The sequence below is a fragment of the Echiichthys vipera genome (genome assembly GCF_963691815.1).
Source record: "Echiichthys vipera genome assembly, chromosome: 10".
In the NCBI taxonomy this organism is placed as follows: Eukaryota; Metazoa; Chordata; class Actinopteri; order Perciformes; family Trachinidae; genus Echiichthys; species Echiichthys vipera.
This window is the reverse complement of record NC_139835.1, coordinates 17,006,526-17,026,004: the sequence shown is the minus strand read 5'-3', so window position 1 is coordinate 17,026,004 and position 19,479 is coordinate 17,006,526. Positions and strand designations below refer to the sequence as shown.

At 40.1% G+C, this 19,479-nt stretch overlaps 3 protein-coding genes across 3 annotated transcripts; 2 read left to right on the top strand and 1 right to left on the bottom strand.

Annotated features, from left to right (window-relative positions):
- The first annotated feature begins 3,545 nt into the window (after positions 1-3,545).
- cytip (cytohesin 1 interacting protein) lies at positions 3,546-7,594 on the top strand. The gene is given in 9 exon segments (XM_083921183.1): positions 3,546-3,572; positions 3,574-3,756; positions 4,105-4,154; positions 4,347-4,401; positions 5,061-5,163; positions 5,497-5,590; positions 5,675-5,741; positions 6,041-6,107; positions 6,323-7,594. Coding segments are annotated over 9 exon segments (1,110 nt in total). The 5' UTR covers positions 3,546-3,560; the 3' UTR covers positions 6,802-7,594.
- A 1,857-nt stretch (positions 7,595-9,451) lies between these two features.
- ermn (ermin) lies at positions 9,452-10,574 on the top strand. Its single transcript, XM_083921032.1, has 2 exons — positions 9,452-10,053; positions 10,154-10,574. Exons 1-2 carry the CDS (start codon positions 9,516-9,518, stop codon positions 10,540-10,542), a joined length of 927 nt encoding a protein of 308 aa, XP_083777158.1. The 5' UTR covers positions 9,452-9,515; the 3' UTR covers positions 10,543-10,574.
- Positions 10,575-10,946: 372 nt separating this feature from the next.
- galnt5 (polypeptide N-acetylgalactosaminyltransferase 5) lies at positions 10,947-19,270 on the bottom strand. Its single transcript, XM_083922275.1, has 10 exons — positions 17,772-19,270; positions 17,520-17,686; positions 16,235-16,354; positions 14,998-15,133; positions 14,497-14,616; positions 14,298-14,415; positions 13,864-14,190; positions 13,316-13,396; positions 12,833-12,985; positions 10,947-12,677 (listed from the first exon to the last, which is right to left on the bottom strand). The coding sequence occupies exons 1-10, from the start codon at positions 18,896-18,898 to the stop codon at positions 12,537-12,539; spliced, it is 2,490 nt and encodes an 829-aa protein (XP_083778401.1). The 5' UTR covers positions 18,899-19,270; the 3' UTR covers positions 10,947-12,536.
- Positions 19,271-19,479: the final 209 nt, after the last annotated feature.

Genomic DNA, 19,479 nt, shown 5'->3' with positions numbered 1-19,479 from the left:
TTAATCTTCAAATTGAAAACAGCTACCCTAATACACAAGCCAAAACTTCACTGTTGGCTTTTTCACAGGGAAATCTAACGACTATGTACAGTTAGGAAACACTTCATTTTACAAGTCCCATGCTGTTTTACAGCAGGTTTACCTATGTACCAGATACATATGATAAAAGAAAAGACCAAGATACGATCAGGTCTTGATAAAGATCATAATAATAAACTCATAAAACTCAAGGCCAATGACAAATTGTCATTGGTAGTAAATCAGTTTATGTTTATTTTTACTTGGAGAGCATAGTCTGCCCGATGGGTGCACATATGATCAGCAGAGCTGACCTGTAAAGCTGCATCATCACAGGCTTAGGGAAAGTGCACATGGGTCAATCTGTACACTGTGAAGGTGAGCCTGTGTGTGCATTTGTGTGTATGTGCTTCATATCACGTGAAGTGATCCTATGTTTAAAGATGTGAATCTGATTCGTCATTGTTCAGTTTGTGAAACTGGTGCTGTGAACAAAACCTGTCCATGTTTTCCATCCATCATAGCTTTCAATTCACCCTCAGTTAATGTTCATGTTTTTAGTTGCTAAGATGAGTTACATACTTCTATGTACTGTAGCTGCTTAGTGTTACCAATGTGTCATCATTACTGGTTGATATGTAGCATCAGCTGTGTTGCCTCTTGAAAATATGCTATGTACAGTAGCCTGTCGCTCTCTTGACAAATATCAGTTCATGTACATGTCTTTGTTTTTCTTTCTATGAAATGATTACTTCAGTCATGGGATCATTCCACTTTTGTGTGTTGCAGAATACAGATGTGAAATATTGAAAATGCAGTATTAAAGCGTCCAGCTCTGCCTGAAAATACGTACTTACGTAATATAAATTAGTTTTTTATCTGGCGTTGGATCTACGCTGAGCTGAGGTAATATTTTGTCGTTGTGTCATATCTGACTTCACCAAGAATCAGACAGGCGACACGACTGACTAAAAGACTTATCAATCATTCCAAAGAGGAGTGACCACCGTGTGCAATTTCTGACTGGTGTCTTTTTTTATATATTGTATATGAAGTTGCTATATTATTAACAAATGTGATACTGCTTTCATAAAATAAGACCTATTTTTTGATTTCCAAACCATCCAGTTTATTTAGATCAATACTTTTGATTTATGAAACTGTTTTATGTTGTTGCTCGGATTTCATGCCATTGCGTTGTATCTTTTTTCTTGCACTATTTGTTTCTGTATAGGAATTAGTTATATCAGTGGGTCAATAAACTGTTTTTCATGGAGTGAACTGTTTTCATGAATTATTCATCTACAGTCTGTTGGGGCCCTAGGAAAAAAAATCACAGGGGGGCCCTTGAACCAGCGTGCATCACCATTATAGGTTTATTTAAAATTCCTGCATGTCACTTGCGACAGGAGTTTAAAAAAAAAAAAAAAGGGTGTTGTCACCTTAGGGAGGTCAGGGTTCCTACTGTTATTGCAAACGTGCCCATTATCACTGCTGTTGTTTAAAGTTTGTCAGTCCTCCCGGGCCCCTACTGGCCTGGGGCCCCAAGCAGTTGCCTGCTGGCAAGCGAAGCCTTTTCTTCTTTCGTCATTTCGTCTTTCTTCTTCCTGATTCTGCAGAGCTGTGCATATTACTGCACGTAGGTCAGAATTTCCCGGAGCAACTTATCTGAAACAGCTCGTTTTTTTCTTTCTCAACACTTTTACCTTAACTGACATGACTCATCTCCACTTTCTGTTCTACCGCTCTATCGCGTACACTGTTTAAGATGTGTCCGTTAGACAGCGGAAATCAAAGTGTAACACGGGCCATCAGCACTACTTAAATGAGTCAATGCCACAAGATTCTGCTGCAAGTTGCTTTAACAGATTTTACTGTGCTGCCTGTCACCTCAGACTAGAGGTCATGCAGTGTTACCCACAGATTGATTATATGACACATTCATCATCCAGACCTCCAATTGTCCAAAATATAACAAAAAGGCATTAGTTTTAGCTTCTCAGCTATGTTTTCTTTGTGAAAACAGAAAGAGGTGATTTACATAATAATCAAACATTGCAAGGTAACCACTTGATTTGATTAACAAAGATTGCTTTAGAAGGGGTTGTATTACAAAACACACCAATGTAGACTGTGAGCACTGTTTTAAGCATGAACAGATTATGAGACAATGGGCCCCTGGTCAAAGGCCCCCCACCCTGTCTATAGGAAATTAATCAACACCCAAACTCAGAGTGCACTTTTAGTCAGTTTGTGTCATTTTTTGTAGCCGTTTTGGGTTGCCTGTTGTTGTTTTGTGTATGTTTGTGGTCAAGTAGCATCTCTTTGTGATTGTTTTGTGTTTGTTTCAGCAAGGTTTTGCTGAGTCAGGGCCCCTGAGACCATAGGCACCTTCATCAATCCATCCATGGTTTTAAGATTAAAAAATATAAATATAAAAAAAAGAGTGAATCTACAGTTTTTAAACTAAAGCAGAAATGTCTATTCTGCTTCCTTTTGTATTTCAGAAACATTGATGATAGTGCACCCAATGTTTTTCTGTCTTCCTCACTTTTAGCAAGCAGCAACAGAGTGCATGCTATCAATGAAGGGAGCAAAATGTATAATTTTCTATACTTATAGTGGTAGGAACCGTGGACGTGAATTCGCAATGTTCTGGTGAAATGAGATAGCTGCGTTCCAGACGGTCCTGTGGTTGGTTGGCCAACCGTTCTGCTGAGGGTCAGTGGGGCAGAGGGGAATGCTGTGAGGCAATCTGTTAAGGAGCATTTCAATTGGGTTCATATATACAATACTGAGGCTCAAAGTACAAAATGTATTTTCTCTGATTTTCTGGTCACCAAAAAATACAGCTTTTGTGTGCGGTGAAAGATGATATTCTGTTCCCGCAGATTGAACGGTGTACCTTTTGTATATATGGGCGTGGTAGTGGGATAAGGTTTGTAAAGTGTGGTTCAGTTTTCTCTACCCCATCAGCTATTGTTTCCCTAGCTGCCGGCCTGCGTGTGATCTCCCTTTTGAACCAACCATGTCTGATGCCTTCGGCCCAATGACCCATACTGTCTGTTTTTGGGAGCGTGACATGGCCCCAAGCTAAATCAGCCTTTTGTCTGTCCTCATAAGACAAGTCTCCCTGCTTGGCAGAACACAGGACTCAGGCTGAAGCTAAGCCCATTGAGAAACTGAGAGTGAGAGAGGTTGGAAGCAGGTGCTGGTGGAGGCATTAGGTGGCAGTTTCTCATGCATAACTGATTTCTGACAGACCATAAATCGAATCGCTTGGACTGCAACAAAAGGAAAGGGACTGTTTGAAGGGGAATAATAAGAAAAAAAGTTCCTGCCTTTGCTTTTCACAACAGAAGGCCATCCCTTCACAAGAAAGCAGAAAAAAAGAGGTGAAATTAGGTATGTGAGGCTGTGATCTGCAGCTGCAGGTTCACCACAACCCTCACATGACGTGGATTTCCGCTTTGACACATTTTGCCTTTGGGTGCACAGCAGGGCAGGGCCACACGATCAGTGAAGAGCTGCTGCAGCGGGACATGATGCTGATTTGAGGACTGGTCAACCATGCAGTCAACCATGAATTTCAATGGACTTCCACGCCAGGGCAGCCAAGAGAATTACATTGTGGATAATACTCTGAGGAAGAAATGTTCCCTGTGGTACCGACGTTCACTGAGGGGAAACAATGATCGACACCGGCACAACACAGGCTCTCTGCCCAGAGTATGCAAGGTGAGACATTACATCAAGTACAGCCGGAATATAAAATGTAAACACACAAACACTTCTGCAATTAAAATGAAACATCATGAAACGCTTAACTTGATTAGAGCTGAGATTTTTTCTTATACAATATTATGTCATAATGAGAAGCAGTTCACTGATTTACCACAAACTGTGTAACAAAAGCACAGCAGCTCCCTGCAACTGGCCAAATGCTTTTGAACAATTTTAATCTTTTGAGTTATTTAGCACTGTAGGGACAATATGTTTTCACATAGCGACCTCTTTGGTTCCCTGAGTGGTTTAAAACGGGAATCTATTATACTGTTTTAAAGAGGAACTCTTCTTCCTTTGCAGTCCAAACTCACTCACTCCAACTCACTGGTTGATTACTCTGACCCACAAAGGTAAATATATCAAATGTGATGTGCATCCTACTGTATCATACAAGGTTTTTACTTAAAACATATCAAATCATGTATATTGCATTTTTGTTTATCCAAGACATTATTTTATTATTATAAGAGAATGAAATACATAAAGAGCAGTAAATATTTATTTAAATCTTTTTTTTAAATTATTATTTCTCTTTTGCACAGGACCACAATTATACTGGAAAAACAAGACAATGAAACATTTGGCTTTGAAATTCAGGTAATCACATTTTATAACCATTAAAGGGAATTTTTGGCATTTTTTTAACCTGCACCTTTTGAAATTGGTCCAGTACCGAGTGCAAGCGCTGTAGCCTGGCTGCCATGAACTGGGCTGCAATGTAATCAAATGGAGCACCTGCACCTATGAAAAGATGGTGAAGTCTTGTTCTGAAACCTGGTTTTGAAATCTCGGAAAGTGAAACTTTAGAGATGGAGAGCATTGTGAAGCGTAGCTCAGTGTTATCTAAACATATTTTAATAAAAAGTAATGCACCTTTCTGAATTGTGCCAACTATATGTGGAGCTACACTTTATGCTGCTAATGTTACCTTTGGATGCAGACAGGCAGATGTTGTTTTTAGTTGTGCTTGTAATAGATCCTAATAACTCTGGACACACTGCACCTCACAAAACCCAAAATACATTAGTGGATATATTATTATTACGTCGTAGTCTGATTCACGGTGGAAAGCAGTGCTCGCGCTTAATACTGGACCAATTCTTTAAAAAAGTTGTTGCCATTATTCACTTACTTACAGAAATACATTGGGAAAATAGGGTACAGTTTGAAGAATACCAAAATACAAACGTATCATCATGCTTTTAAATTTTGTGGGGAAATGTACTGTTATGGTGACAAATTGTCTCTTGTTGCAGACCTATGGCCTGCAGCTGAAGGAAAGCTCTGCGGTGGAGATGTGCACGTTTGTACGCAAAGTGCAGGAGGACAGCGTTGCAGAGAGTGCTGGTCTGACCGCAGGTAAACCCATATTCTCTAAACAGGCCCTACACAGCCTTTCATACACATACAAAACTGTCACACCTTATTGTGCTCTTCTGGTGTACATTGACAGATATATCTACTGCCACACTTGTAAACGCCTACACACACACGCACACACACACACACACACACACACACACACACACACACACACACACACACACACACACACACACACACACACACACACACACACACACACACACACATACACACACATACACACACATACACACACACTCACGCACAATGCAAAACCATGTTCTCGTAAATGATTACTTCCTATTTTTGCATCCTCATTTATTGTAGGAGATATTATTGTCACTATCAACGGGGTCAGCATTGAAGGATCATCTCATCAGCACATACTTAATCTGATAAAAGAATCAACCAACAGTCTTAAGTGAGTGACAGAAATACAGACATTATGATAACAGGGGTTTTCTGTTGAAAGTGTGTGTGACAATGTGTTATTATTGCATTCCAGGATGGAGACTGTATGTGGGAATGTAGTGAAGCAGATAGAGCTGGAGAAGAGGATGACCCTGCTTAAGGTTTGTCTCTTCGACCCTGCCTGTGTTTGTTGTCGACATATTGCAGCTCTGTTGTCGTATGTCAGCCTACACATGACTAAACTATGCCACACAAAAGCAGCTGGTAATAATGAAAGACCAAAATTGCTGCCACACTGTAGTTAATTAGTTTGACCTGCTGTGTGAAACAACGTATACTCAAACATTTCACAACTAAACCCACATTGCAGGAGAATTATGAGCTCTGGTAAATGCTATGAATGCTTAGCTTAAAAATGCTTTCACTGGAACTCAGACCATGATGTTTTTTGCCCATACAGCAATCGCTACGTGAGAAATTGATTGAGCTGCAAGCCCTTACAGTACAGGAAACACGTCTGATGCGAGGTGAGACCGTTTGCTCAGATGTCAAACCACAGCATTTCCTTTCTCACAGCCATTGCCATATTTCTAAAGCGACACTGTTTATGATGTGAATTCAAGTGTAAACTCCATATAAATTAGATAAAGGAGTTCCCCCGAGATATGCACACTGATGAACTTCCTGTTGCCAACTTCTCGTCAGCTGCAGCTTCCTCTAACATGGACTCCTATATTTCCAGGTAACTTGAACGACAGCAGCCTCCACCTCTCAATGGACTCTTCAGCGAGTCTGAGCTCCCCCACAGGCCGCCGTGGGTGGCGTTTTTCTAGCGACAGTAGCTACAGGAGCGTGATGACAGATGACAGTGACCAAGCCAGTGTGTTTGGGGATCAGTGTTCTCCCAGCCCATCTAGTGCAGCTAGCACCACAGACGAGGGATGCTTCTTCACCAGAGATTTTCCTTCAGAGGCCGGCTCCCGCAGGTTTTCATTGAGCTCCAGCCGTCATCACCAGTCCATCGGCCGCTCCAGCAGCTCCAGTTTGGCCGGCAGCAGCAGCTCCCTCTCTCCTCCCTGGGAAGAAACAAGAATCTCCTCTTTGTTTGGGACCCTGCCCCGTAAAGGCAGGAGAGCCAGTGTTCGCAAACACATCCTGAAGTTAATTCCTGGACTTCAGCGGTCAGTTGAAGAGGAGGAGATGGGAACAAACACTCAGTGACTTGTTATTCCATGCTCCCTGTCTCCACTTGATACTAAGGGTTAACAAGGTTTCTCATGCTCTTGTTGCAGACAGACACTGAAGATTTTCCCCCACACTCAGGCTTGGGTTAACCCCTTCAAAAACCGTTTTGCCTTTATGGGGTCACAGAGACTATACACATTTTGGCACTTGGCAATTGTCAATGTCAAAATTTTACCCAAGAGTGTGCTGAGCCTTAAAGGTGAGCCGGTGTGGCTAAAGACTTGGTGGTGGCACAAAAGCATTATGAAAATATTCTTCCTTTGTTTGAATGAATGTTTGCATACAAGATTGTAATGTATATATACACGATTATGTATCCTACTAGCTTGAATGAAAACCTTTGTCCCCCCCATGCCATAATCACAGAGTGTGATCAGCATTAATCAGAATAGTCTGAATTGCAGTGGCTGTATAGATACAAACATGGAAGACAGAAGCTGCCAAAATAAAAAGGAAATAAATTGCTCAACAAAGAAATTAATATATAAATATGCTATTAAATGCACCAAACATGATATTAAAAATAAATGTAGGCATTAGTTATTTGCTGAAATGTTACATAAATTGATTTTCTATTTTAACATGCTCCTTTGTTTATTGACTTTTGTATTCATTCAAAAAATGCACAAATAAATACATGCATTTTAAAATGTTGGGGAATTATACAAAACCAAATTAATAAAGAAGCAAATTAAAACACAAATATTGATTTATGTGTTTTTGAGTCATACGGCATTTTTATTTTTTATTTTGGATGTTTCATCATATGTAAGACCTCAGATTTTATATTTAGACTATTGTGACTTAAAACACAAGAAAACCATTTATTTTTCAGGTCAGATAGACATTTAAAACAGTACATTTGTCACATTCAGGTGCTGAAAACCAAAGTCAAAGCTCTACTTAGTATAGCTCTCTACTCAAAACAGGATGTGGGTGTGAGAGGGGCTACTTAACTGTTTCATTTCCAACGCTATTTTCAGGCTCTATACAACTCTCAGTGTTTGAAAGTCCTGAATGTGCTTAAATATGTATGTTTCACTTTCAGTAGCAAGAAAATACAACTCTTTTCTGAAACAATGTAATGCTTTATTTTTTGGTATCAAATCAGAAAATCTGTACTGTATGCAAAAGACTTTGTTAAAAAAAGATAATAAACTTGTGAAGTCTTACAAACCCACGTTCTTTCTTACGTTTTCCTTCGTTCCAAGTTATAATGTAAACAGGAAATGGATCATAAAGTGGGCTACATTGAATATTTCTGTTGATGGTGTATGTACTACACATCATTACTTTGGGGAATGCACAATAGTTTGTAAAAGTTAGGCTATACCACTTCAGAATAGTAACCTCACACATTTCCTGTAATAAGTCAAGAGAGAGAAAGAGAGAGAAAGAGAGAGAGAGAGAGAGAGAGAGAGAGAGAGAGAGAGAGAGAGAGAGAGAGAGAGAGAGAGAGAGAGAGAGAGAGAGAGAGAGAGAGAGAGAGAGAGAGAGAGAGAGAGAGAGAGAAGCTACAGAGGGGCATTATCACATTATGATGAATTAAAGCAAAACAACAAGTAAAAAAATCATCACTTTTTTCATTTTTTTTTGTGTTAGGAATCAGACAAAATAAAATTGTTTATCAGACTCTTCATAAATGCTTCTAATTAAAAAGGTTGATTATTAAAAGTTATGTTACAAACAGAAAAGTGAAAAGTGTTCACGAAAAATAATAGTCTTGCATTCGAAATCCTACAAATGTACAGAAATATTATATGCAAAAGAGATACTTCAAGTAATGGTCCTTCAGTACAATATTCCCTCTGCTGATGTATTATCAATAATGACCAGTGGTGGAAGAAGTACTCAGATACTTACAGATACAGATGGTATAAAAATATAAAATTTTTAGTAAAAATATGTATGAATTTGAATTCATAATTTGAATTTAAAATGTTACTTTAGTAAGAACTGGAAGAACTATCAGCAAAATGTACTTATCAATAGTACTCATTATGCAGAATTTTTCTCCGCTAACAAACACATGTAACAGCATTTCAAAATCCACAAATCTGTATTCTTTTTCAAACCTCTAATCTTTGCTTTTTTTGTGAAGTACTGGAGAGTTTTACCTCATTGTGGCTCAAACAGTGCTGATGCTGTGTGTTGAACATATTGTTATATCAGCATTTCAGGTGGCTTACTTAAGCTGCAATGGTATTTATATGCACTTAAAACTCAAGACACGAACAGAGCTTAGCTTCAGCACATGTGCAAAAACACTGTAATGAAAACCTATAGGAGAATGTTAATCCAGACTGAAAACGTAACGGAATGAAGGTGGTCACCCTGCAGAGATTATCAGAGAATAAGTACAATCACTTAATATGCAGATGACAGAATCACAAAGAGTCTTTGTTGAGCCAACAACAAAACCCCCGTTCTTCAGGGTTTCAACACGCACACAGAATTACATGGTACTAGCACTAGAGAGCACACTAGAGAGCTTGACCTTGCACTGCTGACTGAAATGCCTGATGGATTCTTTCTTCAGTCTAAAAATGAAGGATAAGAAGTATTTACTTTGAATGCTGGAGCAGACGATGTGAGGATGAAAAGTCTGTGGTCGATTCAATTTTAATTCGACAGCTAAGAAGCATTGAAGCTTGATCATTTTCAGTATCACAGGGTAAATAAGAAGACAGATGGAGATGGAGACGAGCGCAATGCTTCCAAAGGCCCCGGGGCTCACAGTGGAAGACGATGCACTGACATCCCAGGTACTGGACATCATTGGTGGGACCGCTCTTGAGGCCCTCCAGACCCCGGAGGAACCTGAAGAAAAAGATGTGTGGTCTATGGATGTGGGAGATGACTCTGTGTTCTACAGTGATGAGGACCAAGCTCATCAGGACAAAAAAGCAAACACATTTTGTGGTTTTGGTGCCAATGAGTGTAAGCGGCTTGTCAACAGTGTAGCAGCTGCTGAGGATGATCCAGGAGAAGAATCCTTTACTGATGAAGACATTTCAGAGCTGGAGAAGGAAGTGAGCCAGCAGGTCATTCTGACTGAACAAGAAGAGGAAAAGACACCAAAAACTGAACCTAAGGATAGGTTGGATCCAGCAGATCCAGAAGCAGAGTCTAATCTAACTCCAGAGAAGTCAGTGAGCGCCTGTGGAGAACCTCTAAACTGTACACTTGCAGACATGCAAACACAGCTAAATATACCAGCAGAAAAAGGTAAGAGGATTTTAAGATTGTTGTTCAGTCAAATAGATTGACAGGGAGATTTTTTATTTACAAAATGCAAAACAGATGTTTCCCTTTCTTTTCTTTTCAGCAAATCTAACAGTTGAGAAAGAAGAAGTGACACCAAACCTTGAACCCTCTGACGTAGCCAATGAGGAGAGTTATACAAGGCTGAATGGAAAGGCAGATGTACCAGAGCAGATTTCTAGTGATGAGCTTCCCGTATCCGATGACGGGCAGCTTGAGGTGGAGCCAGAGCAAGACCACAACTCCCATGTCCCTGTGGGGTTTCATCAAACCCCCAGGGCAGGCTACTCCACTCTGCCTCTGCCAAAGAAATCCTGTGGTAGCGTTGACCGCCAGGAATCCTTCAACCACCTGTCTTCCTCCAAATACAGCACCGTGTCCTACCGCAAGATCCGCAAAGGCAACACCCGCCAGAAAATTGAGGAGTTTGAATACATGATGATGAATTTGTAAGATGGTTTTAATGACATTTTCAGGAAAATTTAAACGACTGGACATTATCCATGACAAAACTTATTGTTGATCTATGCCATGTGGTACACAGTTGATTTTCATTTGATGGTTTTAGGATGAAAACATGAAAACCTTATATAACGTTATATCAGGCAGGTAATTGAGCAGCAGATTACATAAATAGGATGCTCAGAGCTTTATAATCCTACAAGCTATAATAACTAAGATGTTGTTTGGTATTAAAGCTTCAGTATCTTTACCTCTGGTATTAGGTTTTCAAGGGAGTTACTAAACATACATACTTACATGTCCTAATGGGTATTGGATTAATAAAGAGACACATGCTATTAAATCTTTATCTCCATCATTTTATTTTTACTTTATTAAAGATCTCCTATTGTAAAAAGTGAGATTTACAATGGGTTTTCATAATAACGCAAGTCTGGTTGCTATGTAAATACTGTGAAAATATTTATCTACAGAGAAATGTGCACAGCCCGTATTCAGAAACTGTCAGTCAGTAACTCCCACATTTGCTGAAATTGTAAATATATCCTGACAGCACTGAGACAGATGATCTGTGAAAATGTCATGCACCTCTGCTTCCACCTACTACTCCGAGTGCTTCTAAGGGCATCTGCTATAATGAGAAAGTTTGTGATTAAGTCGAGGCAAAACCAAGCACCGCTCAACAACTGGACTAACGATCGCATTTAACAGCTAAACAATACATTAAAATGTCTTTCTAAAAAACTTTTCAGTAAGAAACAGGCAGTACAGCAACAGAATCGTTAATCAGATTTGATCAGCACTGCCTAGTTTGAGTTTGATCGGAGTTCACATGTAGTAACTGCAACTGCGTCTTAGAAACCTCGACTCCGATTGGTTGTTTTAGGTTGGTCGCGGTGGAATCTAGCAGATGTCATTAGGAGCAGTTACATGACTTTTTCACAGGTTGTCTGTCTCATAGTGATGTCAGGATATAGTGACAATTTCTGCAAATATGAAGTAAAGCAATTTTCATGGAAGGTTACCAACTTCAAATTTTAATCAAGCGTCAAAACTTCAGTATGGTTGCGGTGTCATGAGAAAGTACCACTACCGAGCTGTTACAGTCATTTTCATGAGGGGGGGACAGAGTGTTTTAAGACAGAGGGTAAATACAGGTATATTCAGACAGACAGTATGAGAAAACAAATATGCTCTTTGAACATTAAAGCATGTAAACATGTTTGAGTAGAAACTCAAAATACAAATATGAAGCTGAAAGGAAAATGCATTTCCTTCAGTATGTGGTCAAAGGGTTGGAGAACAGGCTACAAAACCCTGACATCACAGCACAGGTTTATTGCGTGTTTTGAACCAACACTTCCCTCTAGTGACAGGAATTCATACAAATGGACAGTTTTCACAACAAACACCTACACCTAAACAATTTAAAACCATAGAAGCAGCCGTTTCCCCCATGTGCCTCATCAAACATAAAAGTACATGACATCTAGAAAAGATGATGTCTCACCGAAAACATGTGATATGTTTAATACAAATGTACACATTCGACATCACATGCAATTAAACTCATTTATCAGTCCCAGCAGAGCAAACACAAACAGAAAATCACTTTTTACATCTCATATCTAAGAAGAACAGTTCATCTTTGGGAGTGAAGATATGATGTGCTCAATATGGAGTGTTCTTGCGTACACATTCAACTTTTGCAAACTCCAGATCCAGATGTTCCTGAAAAGAGAGAAGATGCTCTCTTTCCTCAGGCACAAGTGTTTAAAACTCAAGGTCAGTCCATGTCGATATAATAAAAGGAAGTTAGAAAACATTGCACGTTCCCACACCCTCTGCTTTACACTACACGTAACTGCCGCCACAACGCTTCCCACCTCCTCCTGGACAGTTGTGTGTTGAGTCTCGGGTACACACCGTACTCCAGTGTGAGGCCACTGAAGGTCTCTATAGTGCGTGTTTGAAACATTTCAGGTTCACTGAGCGTGGTAGTGTGTAAACTGCCACTTCTGGAAGGCATTTCTGATTTCACATGGATTGAGGTGAAGAGTGTCATCCTGAGGCCCCGCCTCCAGGCACATGTGATGGGAAACAAGCTCTGCTATGAGGTGCTCCGCCTTCACAAAGACATAACAGGAAACACGATTAAGAAGCATAACTATTTATTGTTTGAAACACAGAGACTAAGAACTTTTAAAATTAAGGTGTTGAGTAAGGAAAAAAGAACAAAAAGAGGGTGGAAAAACAAACAGAACACCCAAAGCCAACCTACCAGAGCGGTGTTGGATGATTTGTGGAACCAGCGAAGCTCAGGCTTGGTGTTGTCACATGATTGCAAAGTGAAGCCATTGCCCTTGTCGTGGGGAGCGACACATAGATCTTGCTGGCGAACGTGCCTCATCCAGGTGTAATTAAAGTGCTGACTCTGAATAGAGAGAGAGAGAGAAGAGTGACAAGGATGTAATTATGCAGCATGGACATTTTTGAAGGATGGCTGCTTGAATCCAAAAAGACCAAATTTAGAAAGGCTTGGTCTCATCTTGAACTCCACCCTGGTTTATCATGGCTTAGGCCCTGTCTTGATTGCACTTGTCTAGATCTATTCCTGGATGTTTTTGTTCGCCCCACCACGACCAATTACCCAGTCACAAGGCTAAAATCGCAAAACATCCGCACATTTACCTCTAAAACACTAAACATTTGCTATTTTTTTTGCAGTTAAATAATTATGTGAAATGAAATAAAAGGCACCTACCTGCTTGCTGAGATCACATATCTCAAACGACAGAGAGCCTTTCTGCAGGGTAAGGCATTTTCTCAAGCCAAGATTAAAGACCTGCAAGGAGAAATGAATTGACAAAAACTTTACAGAAGTGAATCAACAGCACTGCAAACATTTGTTTACTCATGTGTTGCACATGTCAGTGGGCGTGGTTGCTGTTCTCATTTCATCAATGAATCCTGACAAAAAAGCTGTCACAGCTATTCGTTGTTCCAAAAGTGTACAATGACAGTCTCTGTTTAGTCTTTTGTTAAAAGGTCCCATATTGTACTTTTCTTTATTTTTTATAAAAAATGCATTAATGTATTATCAATACTGTGAAAACATTAAAATGCTCAATCCACAATGTGTTCTAGTAGAAACCTAAAATACAAGAATGAAACTGAAAATGAGCATAATATGGGACCTTTAAAGGCTTCACAGAAGAGATTTTAACAGCTTCATAAAGGGAAAGCATAACAAGCTTTCCTTTTAAGGAGATCTTTTAGGGAAATGTAAACAAAGTTAAACCATCTACATACCAGGCCCTCGGCTTTGACTAAAGGAGCGTTCATATCTGGATACACGTTATCAAGGTACCACTTGAAGCTCTTGCATTTGAGCTTGTTCCTCAGCTCAATCTGCTCGGTGAGGTTGCCGATATCAGTCTTTTTATCCAGCAGGTGGTGGTAGCCGTGGCCGTAGAAAAGATCCTTGTACTCATCCAGCCAGACCTCTGCCACCCTCGCCAAGTTACGCTCCACTGTCTTCTGCCTGTCTTTTGGGAACTTGTAAGGATTTTGGCCTCTGAAGATGTGTCCCACTCGAGAGCAGGGGATAATTTCGATTTCCCCTCCACACATCCAGATCTGTTAAAATGACAATGTGTAGCATGAGGAGTCATCGGAGGGAAGTTCGGAGGAGTTCCCAAACACCTGTGGCCAACATTCATGTATGAATTAGAGGAGTTATGTACCTTAAATGAAATCTCCATGTTCTCCCCACCCCACACATCCAGGCCTGGATCATAGGCACCAAGCTCATAGAAATATTTTTTGTCTATGGAGAAAAGGCCTCCAGCCATAACTGGGCATCTGTAAGATAAAAATAGATCAATAAAAATACAGTAGAAGTAATAATAAAATAGGAACACGAAAAATGTGCCGTCTAGGTACCTGATGGGATCTGCGATGGTCATGTTATTCTTCTTAATGTAGTCCGCCGGTAATGCACTCCAGCCAAACACCAAGGGCCATTTGAAAATACCTCTTTGGAAGTTGTCAACCAGCATATAACTGAGGAGAAAGAGCCAGAAAAGAAGCTGCAGCATCAAAATGACCTTTCCTCCTACTTTACTGTAGAAACCATGATCCCATCAACACATGCATTATAATAATAATATGAATAATAACTTTATTGCTATAGCACCTTTTAAAACAGCACTTGACAAAGTGCTTTGACATAGCAAAAATCAGAATACACACAGAAATACAGTATAAACAAAACAAATAATAATAGTAAAATCCATTGAGGTAGAACATAACCATAACTTACGCATCATTGTATAAAAGTGTACAGAGGACAAAGGAATTATTAGCTAGTTAGTTAATTAATTAAAGGTGCTTTAGATAAAAGGATAAAAAGATGGCTTGTCAAATACGGCAGTGCTGAGTCACCTCATGTCCTTATCACTGACGACTTCTATAACTGGACAGGGCACCTTCTTGCGATCAAGATAGACTCTCTCCAGCAGCGGCTCCAGCCAGCCCACGTTACACTCAACGTGGGAGTCCAGGAAGGTAAGGACCTCACCTACAGTGCGTTAAAGGATTGCAAACATCCTGCTGTAGTTAAACAAATAACCGCATTTTAACAGTGCAGCCCTTTAACACGTACCAAAGGGTTCTTTGAGAGGCAGTTGTTTGTTCAAGTGTGCCAACAATGCGCATAAAGGAGTACATGAAAATTACACAAGACAGCAGCTGCATGGTTGGAAGAAAATAATGTGCAGAGCAATGGTAATGCTTCCATGTTTCAGTGCTGTATATGTTACAAGACTATTATTACATATATGAACTTTCACACGTGTTATTTCATGCACACATCTACCAACATGTGTGACGTCACGCAAATGTAGGTGCACCAATCTTGCGAGTTACAGAGACAGAGTTTCTGTAGTTTTGATCTATTTAAATGCATTTGCTTGTGTCAATCTTGAGTTTCAGAAACAAAGAACACTATACCTTAATAATAAATACCCAATCGGTGTTATTCACTTAACTAGAAAGCAAAGCTTGCACTCTTGATGTGTGCATTCTTTACTGAGAGAACATGTTCGAACTACAGAAAATGTATGTTCACTTGAAAAGCTCTTTTATCATTACATCATTTCAAGGCCCCATTTAACAGTATCAAAATCCTTCATTCTCCACATTTACAATTTCAGGCTTGAACATTGTTTACATGCTTCACCATATCTGACTAGCTCAGTACTTGAGCTGGAAAAACTTGGCCTAAAAATGTGTTTTTTTTTTTAAACTGTGCTTCTTTCTATTCATGTACAGCCAGACAACCAATCTCAAATTAAATTGAAATCTTCCAAAACGCTCACACACAATTATAAAAAATGTCTTCAGTTTAAATAGTAGGGGTAAATGACTCACTAGGAGATGTCGCACAAACACAGTAGCAGCCATTTACCCAAACCCCGAAGACAATGACACTGTTGTTGTTGTGTTTTCAGAGTATAGTGTACGATTAATGATTTGACACATTCATGTGAGTTCTTGTAGTCTTCATCTTTCTTTTATGCGGGACATGTCATCTCATCCATGTCTCCATCACCTTTGTACATATACCATACATTAAAGACATGTACGACAAATAAAAAGTAATAATCATAGCAGTGGTTACCTTTGGCAACAGCAGCTCCCGCCAGCCTGGCTCTGATCAAGCCCTGCCGCTCCTTCAGACGAACGATTCGCACTTTGGGAAATTGGGACATGTACTTATCTAACTGCTCCTTCAGATTCTCTGTCGGAAGAAAAATATTACATGTGATTTATAAAACACTGACAGCACATAAAACATGCATATGGCTTAAAAAGGTGACACACAGCACATAAACTTGATAAATTGTAATTAGAACCACTGAAGGAAAACTCACATAAACTACCAGAAACCAAATTATGGGTGGACTTTTCCTTATTTTTAGATACTTTATATTGACTTGTTAACTGGCATACTTGATCCTGAAATGTTTGTTTAATATAAATCAAAAATGTAAATAAAAATTTAAACACATTGCACAACTCTTCTACAATTTCCCAAATACTATGTTAAAATTTTGGTGGACTTACATTGCAGCTCACTGTGTGCGTGTTTTCAAAGTAAGAAATTGATGTATTTATACACACACACACACACACACACACACACACACACACACACACACACACACACACACACACACACACACACACACACACACACACACACACACACACACACACACACACACACACACACACACACACACACACACACACACACACACACACACACACACACACACACACACACACACACACACACACACACACACACACACACACACACACACACACACACACACACACACACACACACACACACACACACACACAAAATAAATATAACAACATTTAATGTATCGTAACCTCCACCTTAATCAAATTCATACAAAAAATAAACATGATAGAAGTATCTAAGAGGGGTCTTAAGTCACACTATCTTTACAACATATGTTTTTAATTAAAATATGATAAAATAATTAAACCAAAGCATCAACACTTCCATGAAAAAGACCTAGAGAGGCAGCTGCAAGAAATGTCAATATAGTCAGAAGAGTAAGGTCTAATTAGACAAATTATAAATAATAATACTGTATACGTTAGTTTAACTACAAATTTTTATATATATATATAAATAAACAAGCAATTGTGTCAAGTTGAGCAAAATGGCAGTAAATATTATCTATTTGTGGCATTCTGTGGACTGCAGACCAGCCAGACGTAATAACAAACCTCTGCCTAGTGCTCAGTGTTGTCACTAAGAGCCGTTTTCTGGTGATATAGTTGCTGCAGTTGTCGATTTTTGTTCCCCTGAGACACATTCAAGGTAACGTGCACTACTCGTGAAGCGTTCAGGACACTATTACCTTTGGTGCTGAAATCATCCACCAGAATGATCTCCTTGAGGAGGTGTGGCGGAGATCTGTTGAGCACGCTGTGCACAGAGCGGAGGAGCGTCGACCACACCTCATCCACGAAGCAGAAAATCACACTGGTGGAAGGCAAGTTATCATGGACGAGATTTTGTGCACACCTGGAAAAAATAATAAAGAGAAAAACAATTCAGCTCTGAAGTCACACAGCACTTTGAGAGGTCAAATTTCCAGAAGAAGACTTACATCTCAGGCCTGGTGTCTGGGATGGCACGGTCCACTGGGATCTGGTCGCTCAGGTAGACATTAAAATGCCCTTCGTCCCATCTCTTCCTCACCATTGCATCTTCGTTGCTGGCGACGACTGCTGCCTGACCAAACTGACCAACTGCGTTGGCATCTCTCGGAGCGTTTGTCACATCCATAGAAAGCACTGTGTGGACACCTGTTTTTTTGACAGCATCCTTATCCTTGGAGCCCTCTCCTGCTTGGAGCTTGATTGTGGGTTTCAGGGTTTCCTTCGCTGCCTTCAGGTCACTCTTGGCAATTGTTGTAACATGTTTCTCCTTTGTTTTATTATTAACATCGTTGTTTGCAGGTTTAGATGTTTTAACAGGGTGTGCCTCCACGGCCTCAGGCTGACTCACTTCTGTTTCAGTCTTGGTCTTAGCTTCATCCTGGACTTTATCATTTGTCTTGGAATCAGTTTTGTCCAGAGCATTTTGCTCGACATCACCAGTTTTAATGGGTGCGTTCTTTAAGGTTGGAAGCGGAGCATGCTTGTTGTCCTGAACACCGGCAGGCACTTTGGTGATATTAGGCACTACTACAGGTAATGTCACTTTAATAGAGCCAGCTATTACTCTACTTTTCTCTAATTTTGTCTCATTTAGATCCAAGTTTACTGCTTGTTTCTTTACATCCTGCTTGGGGGTGACACTTTGTACAGCTGCTCCTTCGTTGTGTTCAGAAACAACGTATTTGGGGTGGTCAGTCTTGGGAAGATTATCTCCTTGTTGTTGAAAAGAGTTGATCTTTTTATCCCGCAAATGACCATCCTGTTTCTTGCCTCCCTGTCTGTACACTTGGGCTAGTTTGATGCTTGAACTGAGTGGTCCTTTCCCAGCATGTGTAGCAACAATGTCCACCCTCTGAACAGGGTTTTCAAACCCCCTTTGCACAACCTGTGTCGCCCTGGATTGTTTGAAAATCTCCCTTTCTCTTATCACTTGTTCCTTCAGAAGCTTACTGTTCACGTCGTTCATTGATAAACGAAGTGCAACCATGTCGAGCAGTAGCCAAGCCACAGAGGCGATGAACACAAATGCGAGTACCCTCCCACTCCCCCGTAAGTATCTCCTTATCTTCATCATTGTCGGGTTTAAAAAAAAAAGGAAATTCGCGTGAAAATCAAGAAATGTCAAAGTACCATTGTGTGCGCGTCACTTCTGAACTGTAGGCAAAGTTTTCTTTTCTTTGGAGAAGTTAGCTGCCTGCGTGGCATGCTAGAAATGTAACACGGAGCAGCAGCAGCAGCGGTAGTCGGTTGATGTCAGTGAGTGTTTGACACCCAGAGAGTCCAGCACAAAGATACAATGTTGCGTTAGTGTCCCATACCGTATCACTCCGCTCACCTTCAACCGCCGGGGGACATTGTGTTCGCGCCGGGGGACAAAAGACCTCTTCGTCACGGAAAGGAAATTAGCAAAAAGTTGTCGGTGTCTCCGCTGGATCTCCAAGCCACAACTTTGACTGACACACAACTTTGCATGAGGACGTACGAAACTAACTTCCACCCTGTCAGGAAACTCTCCGATTGGACAGATTGGCAGGAAAAGTCTCGGCCTAAACGGAGAAAGCTAGGGCAGCACAGGAAGTTTGCTATTTAGCCTTCAAAATAAAGCGCTTAACGTAGGTTAGTTTTTTTTTTTTTAATTATTTCTTAATTTCCCCT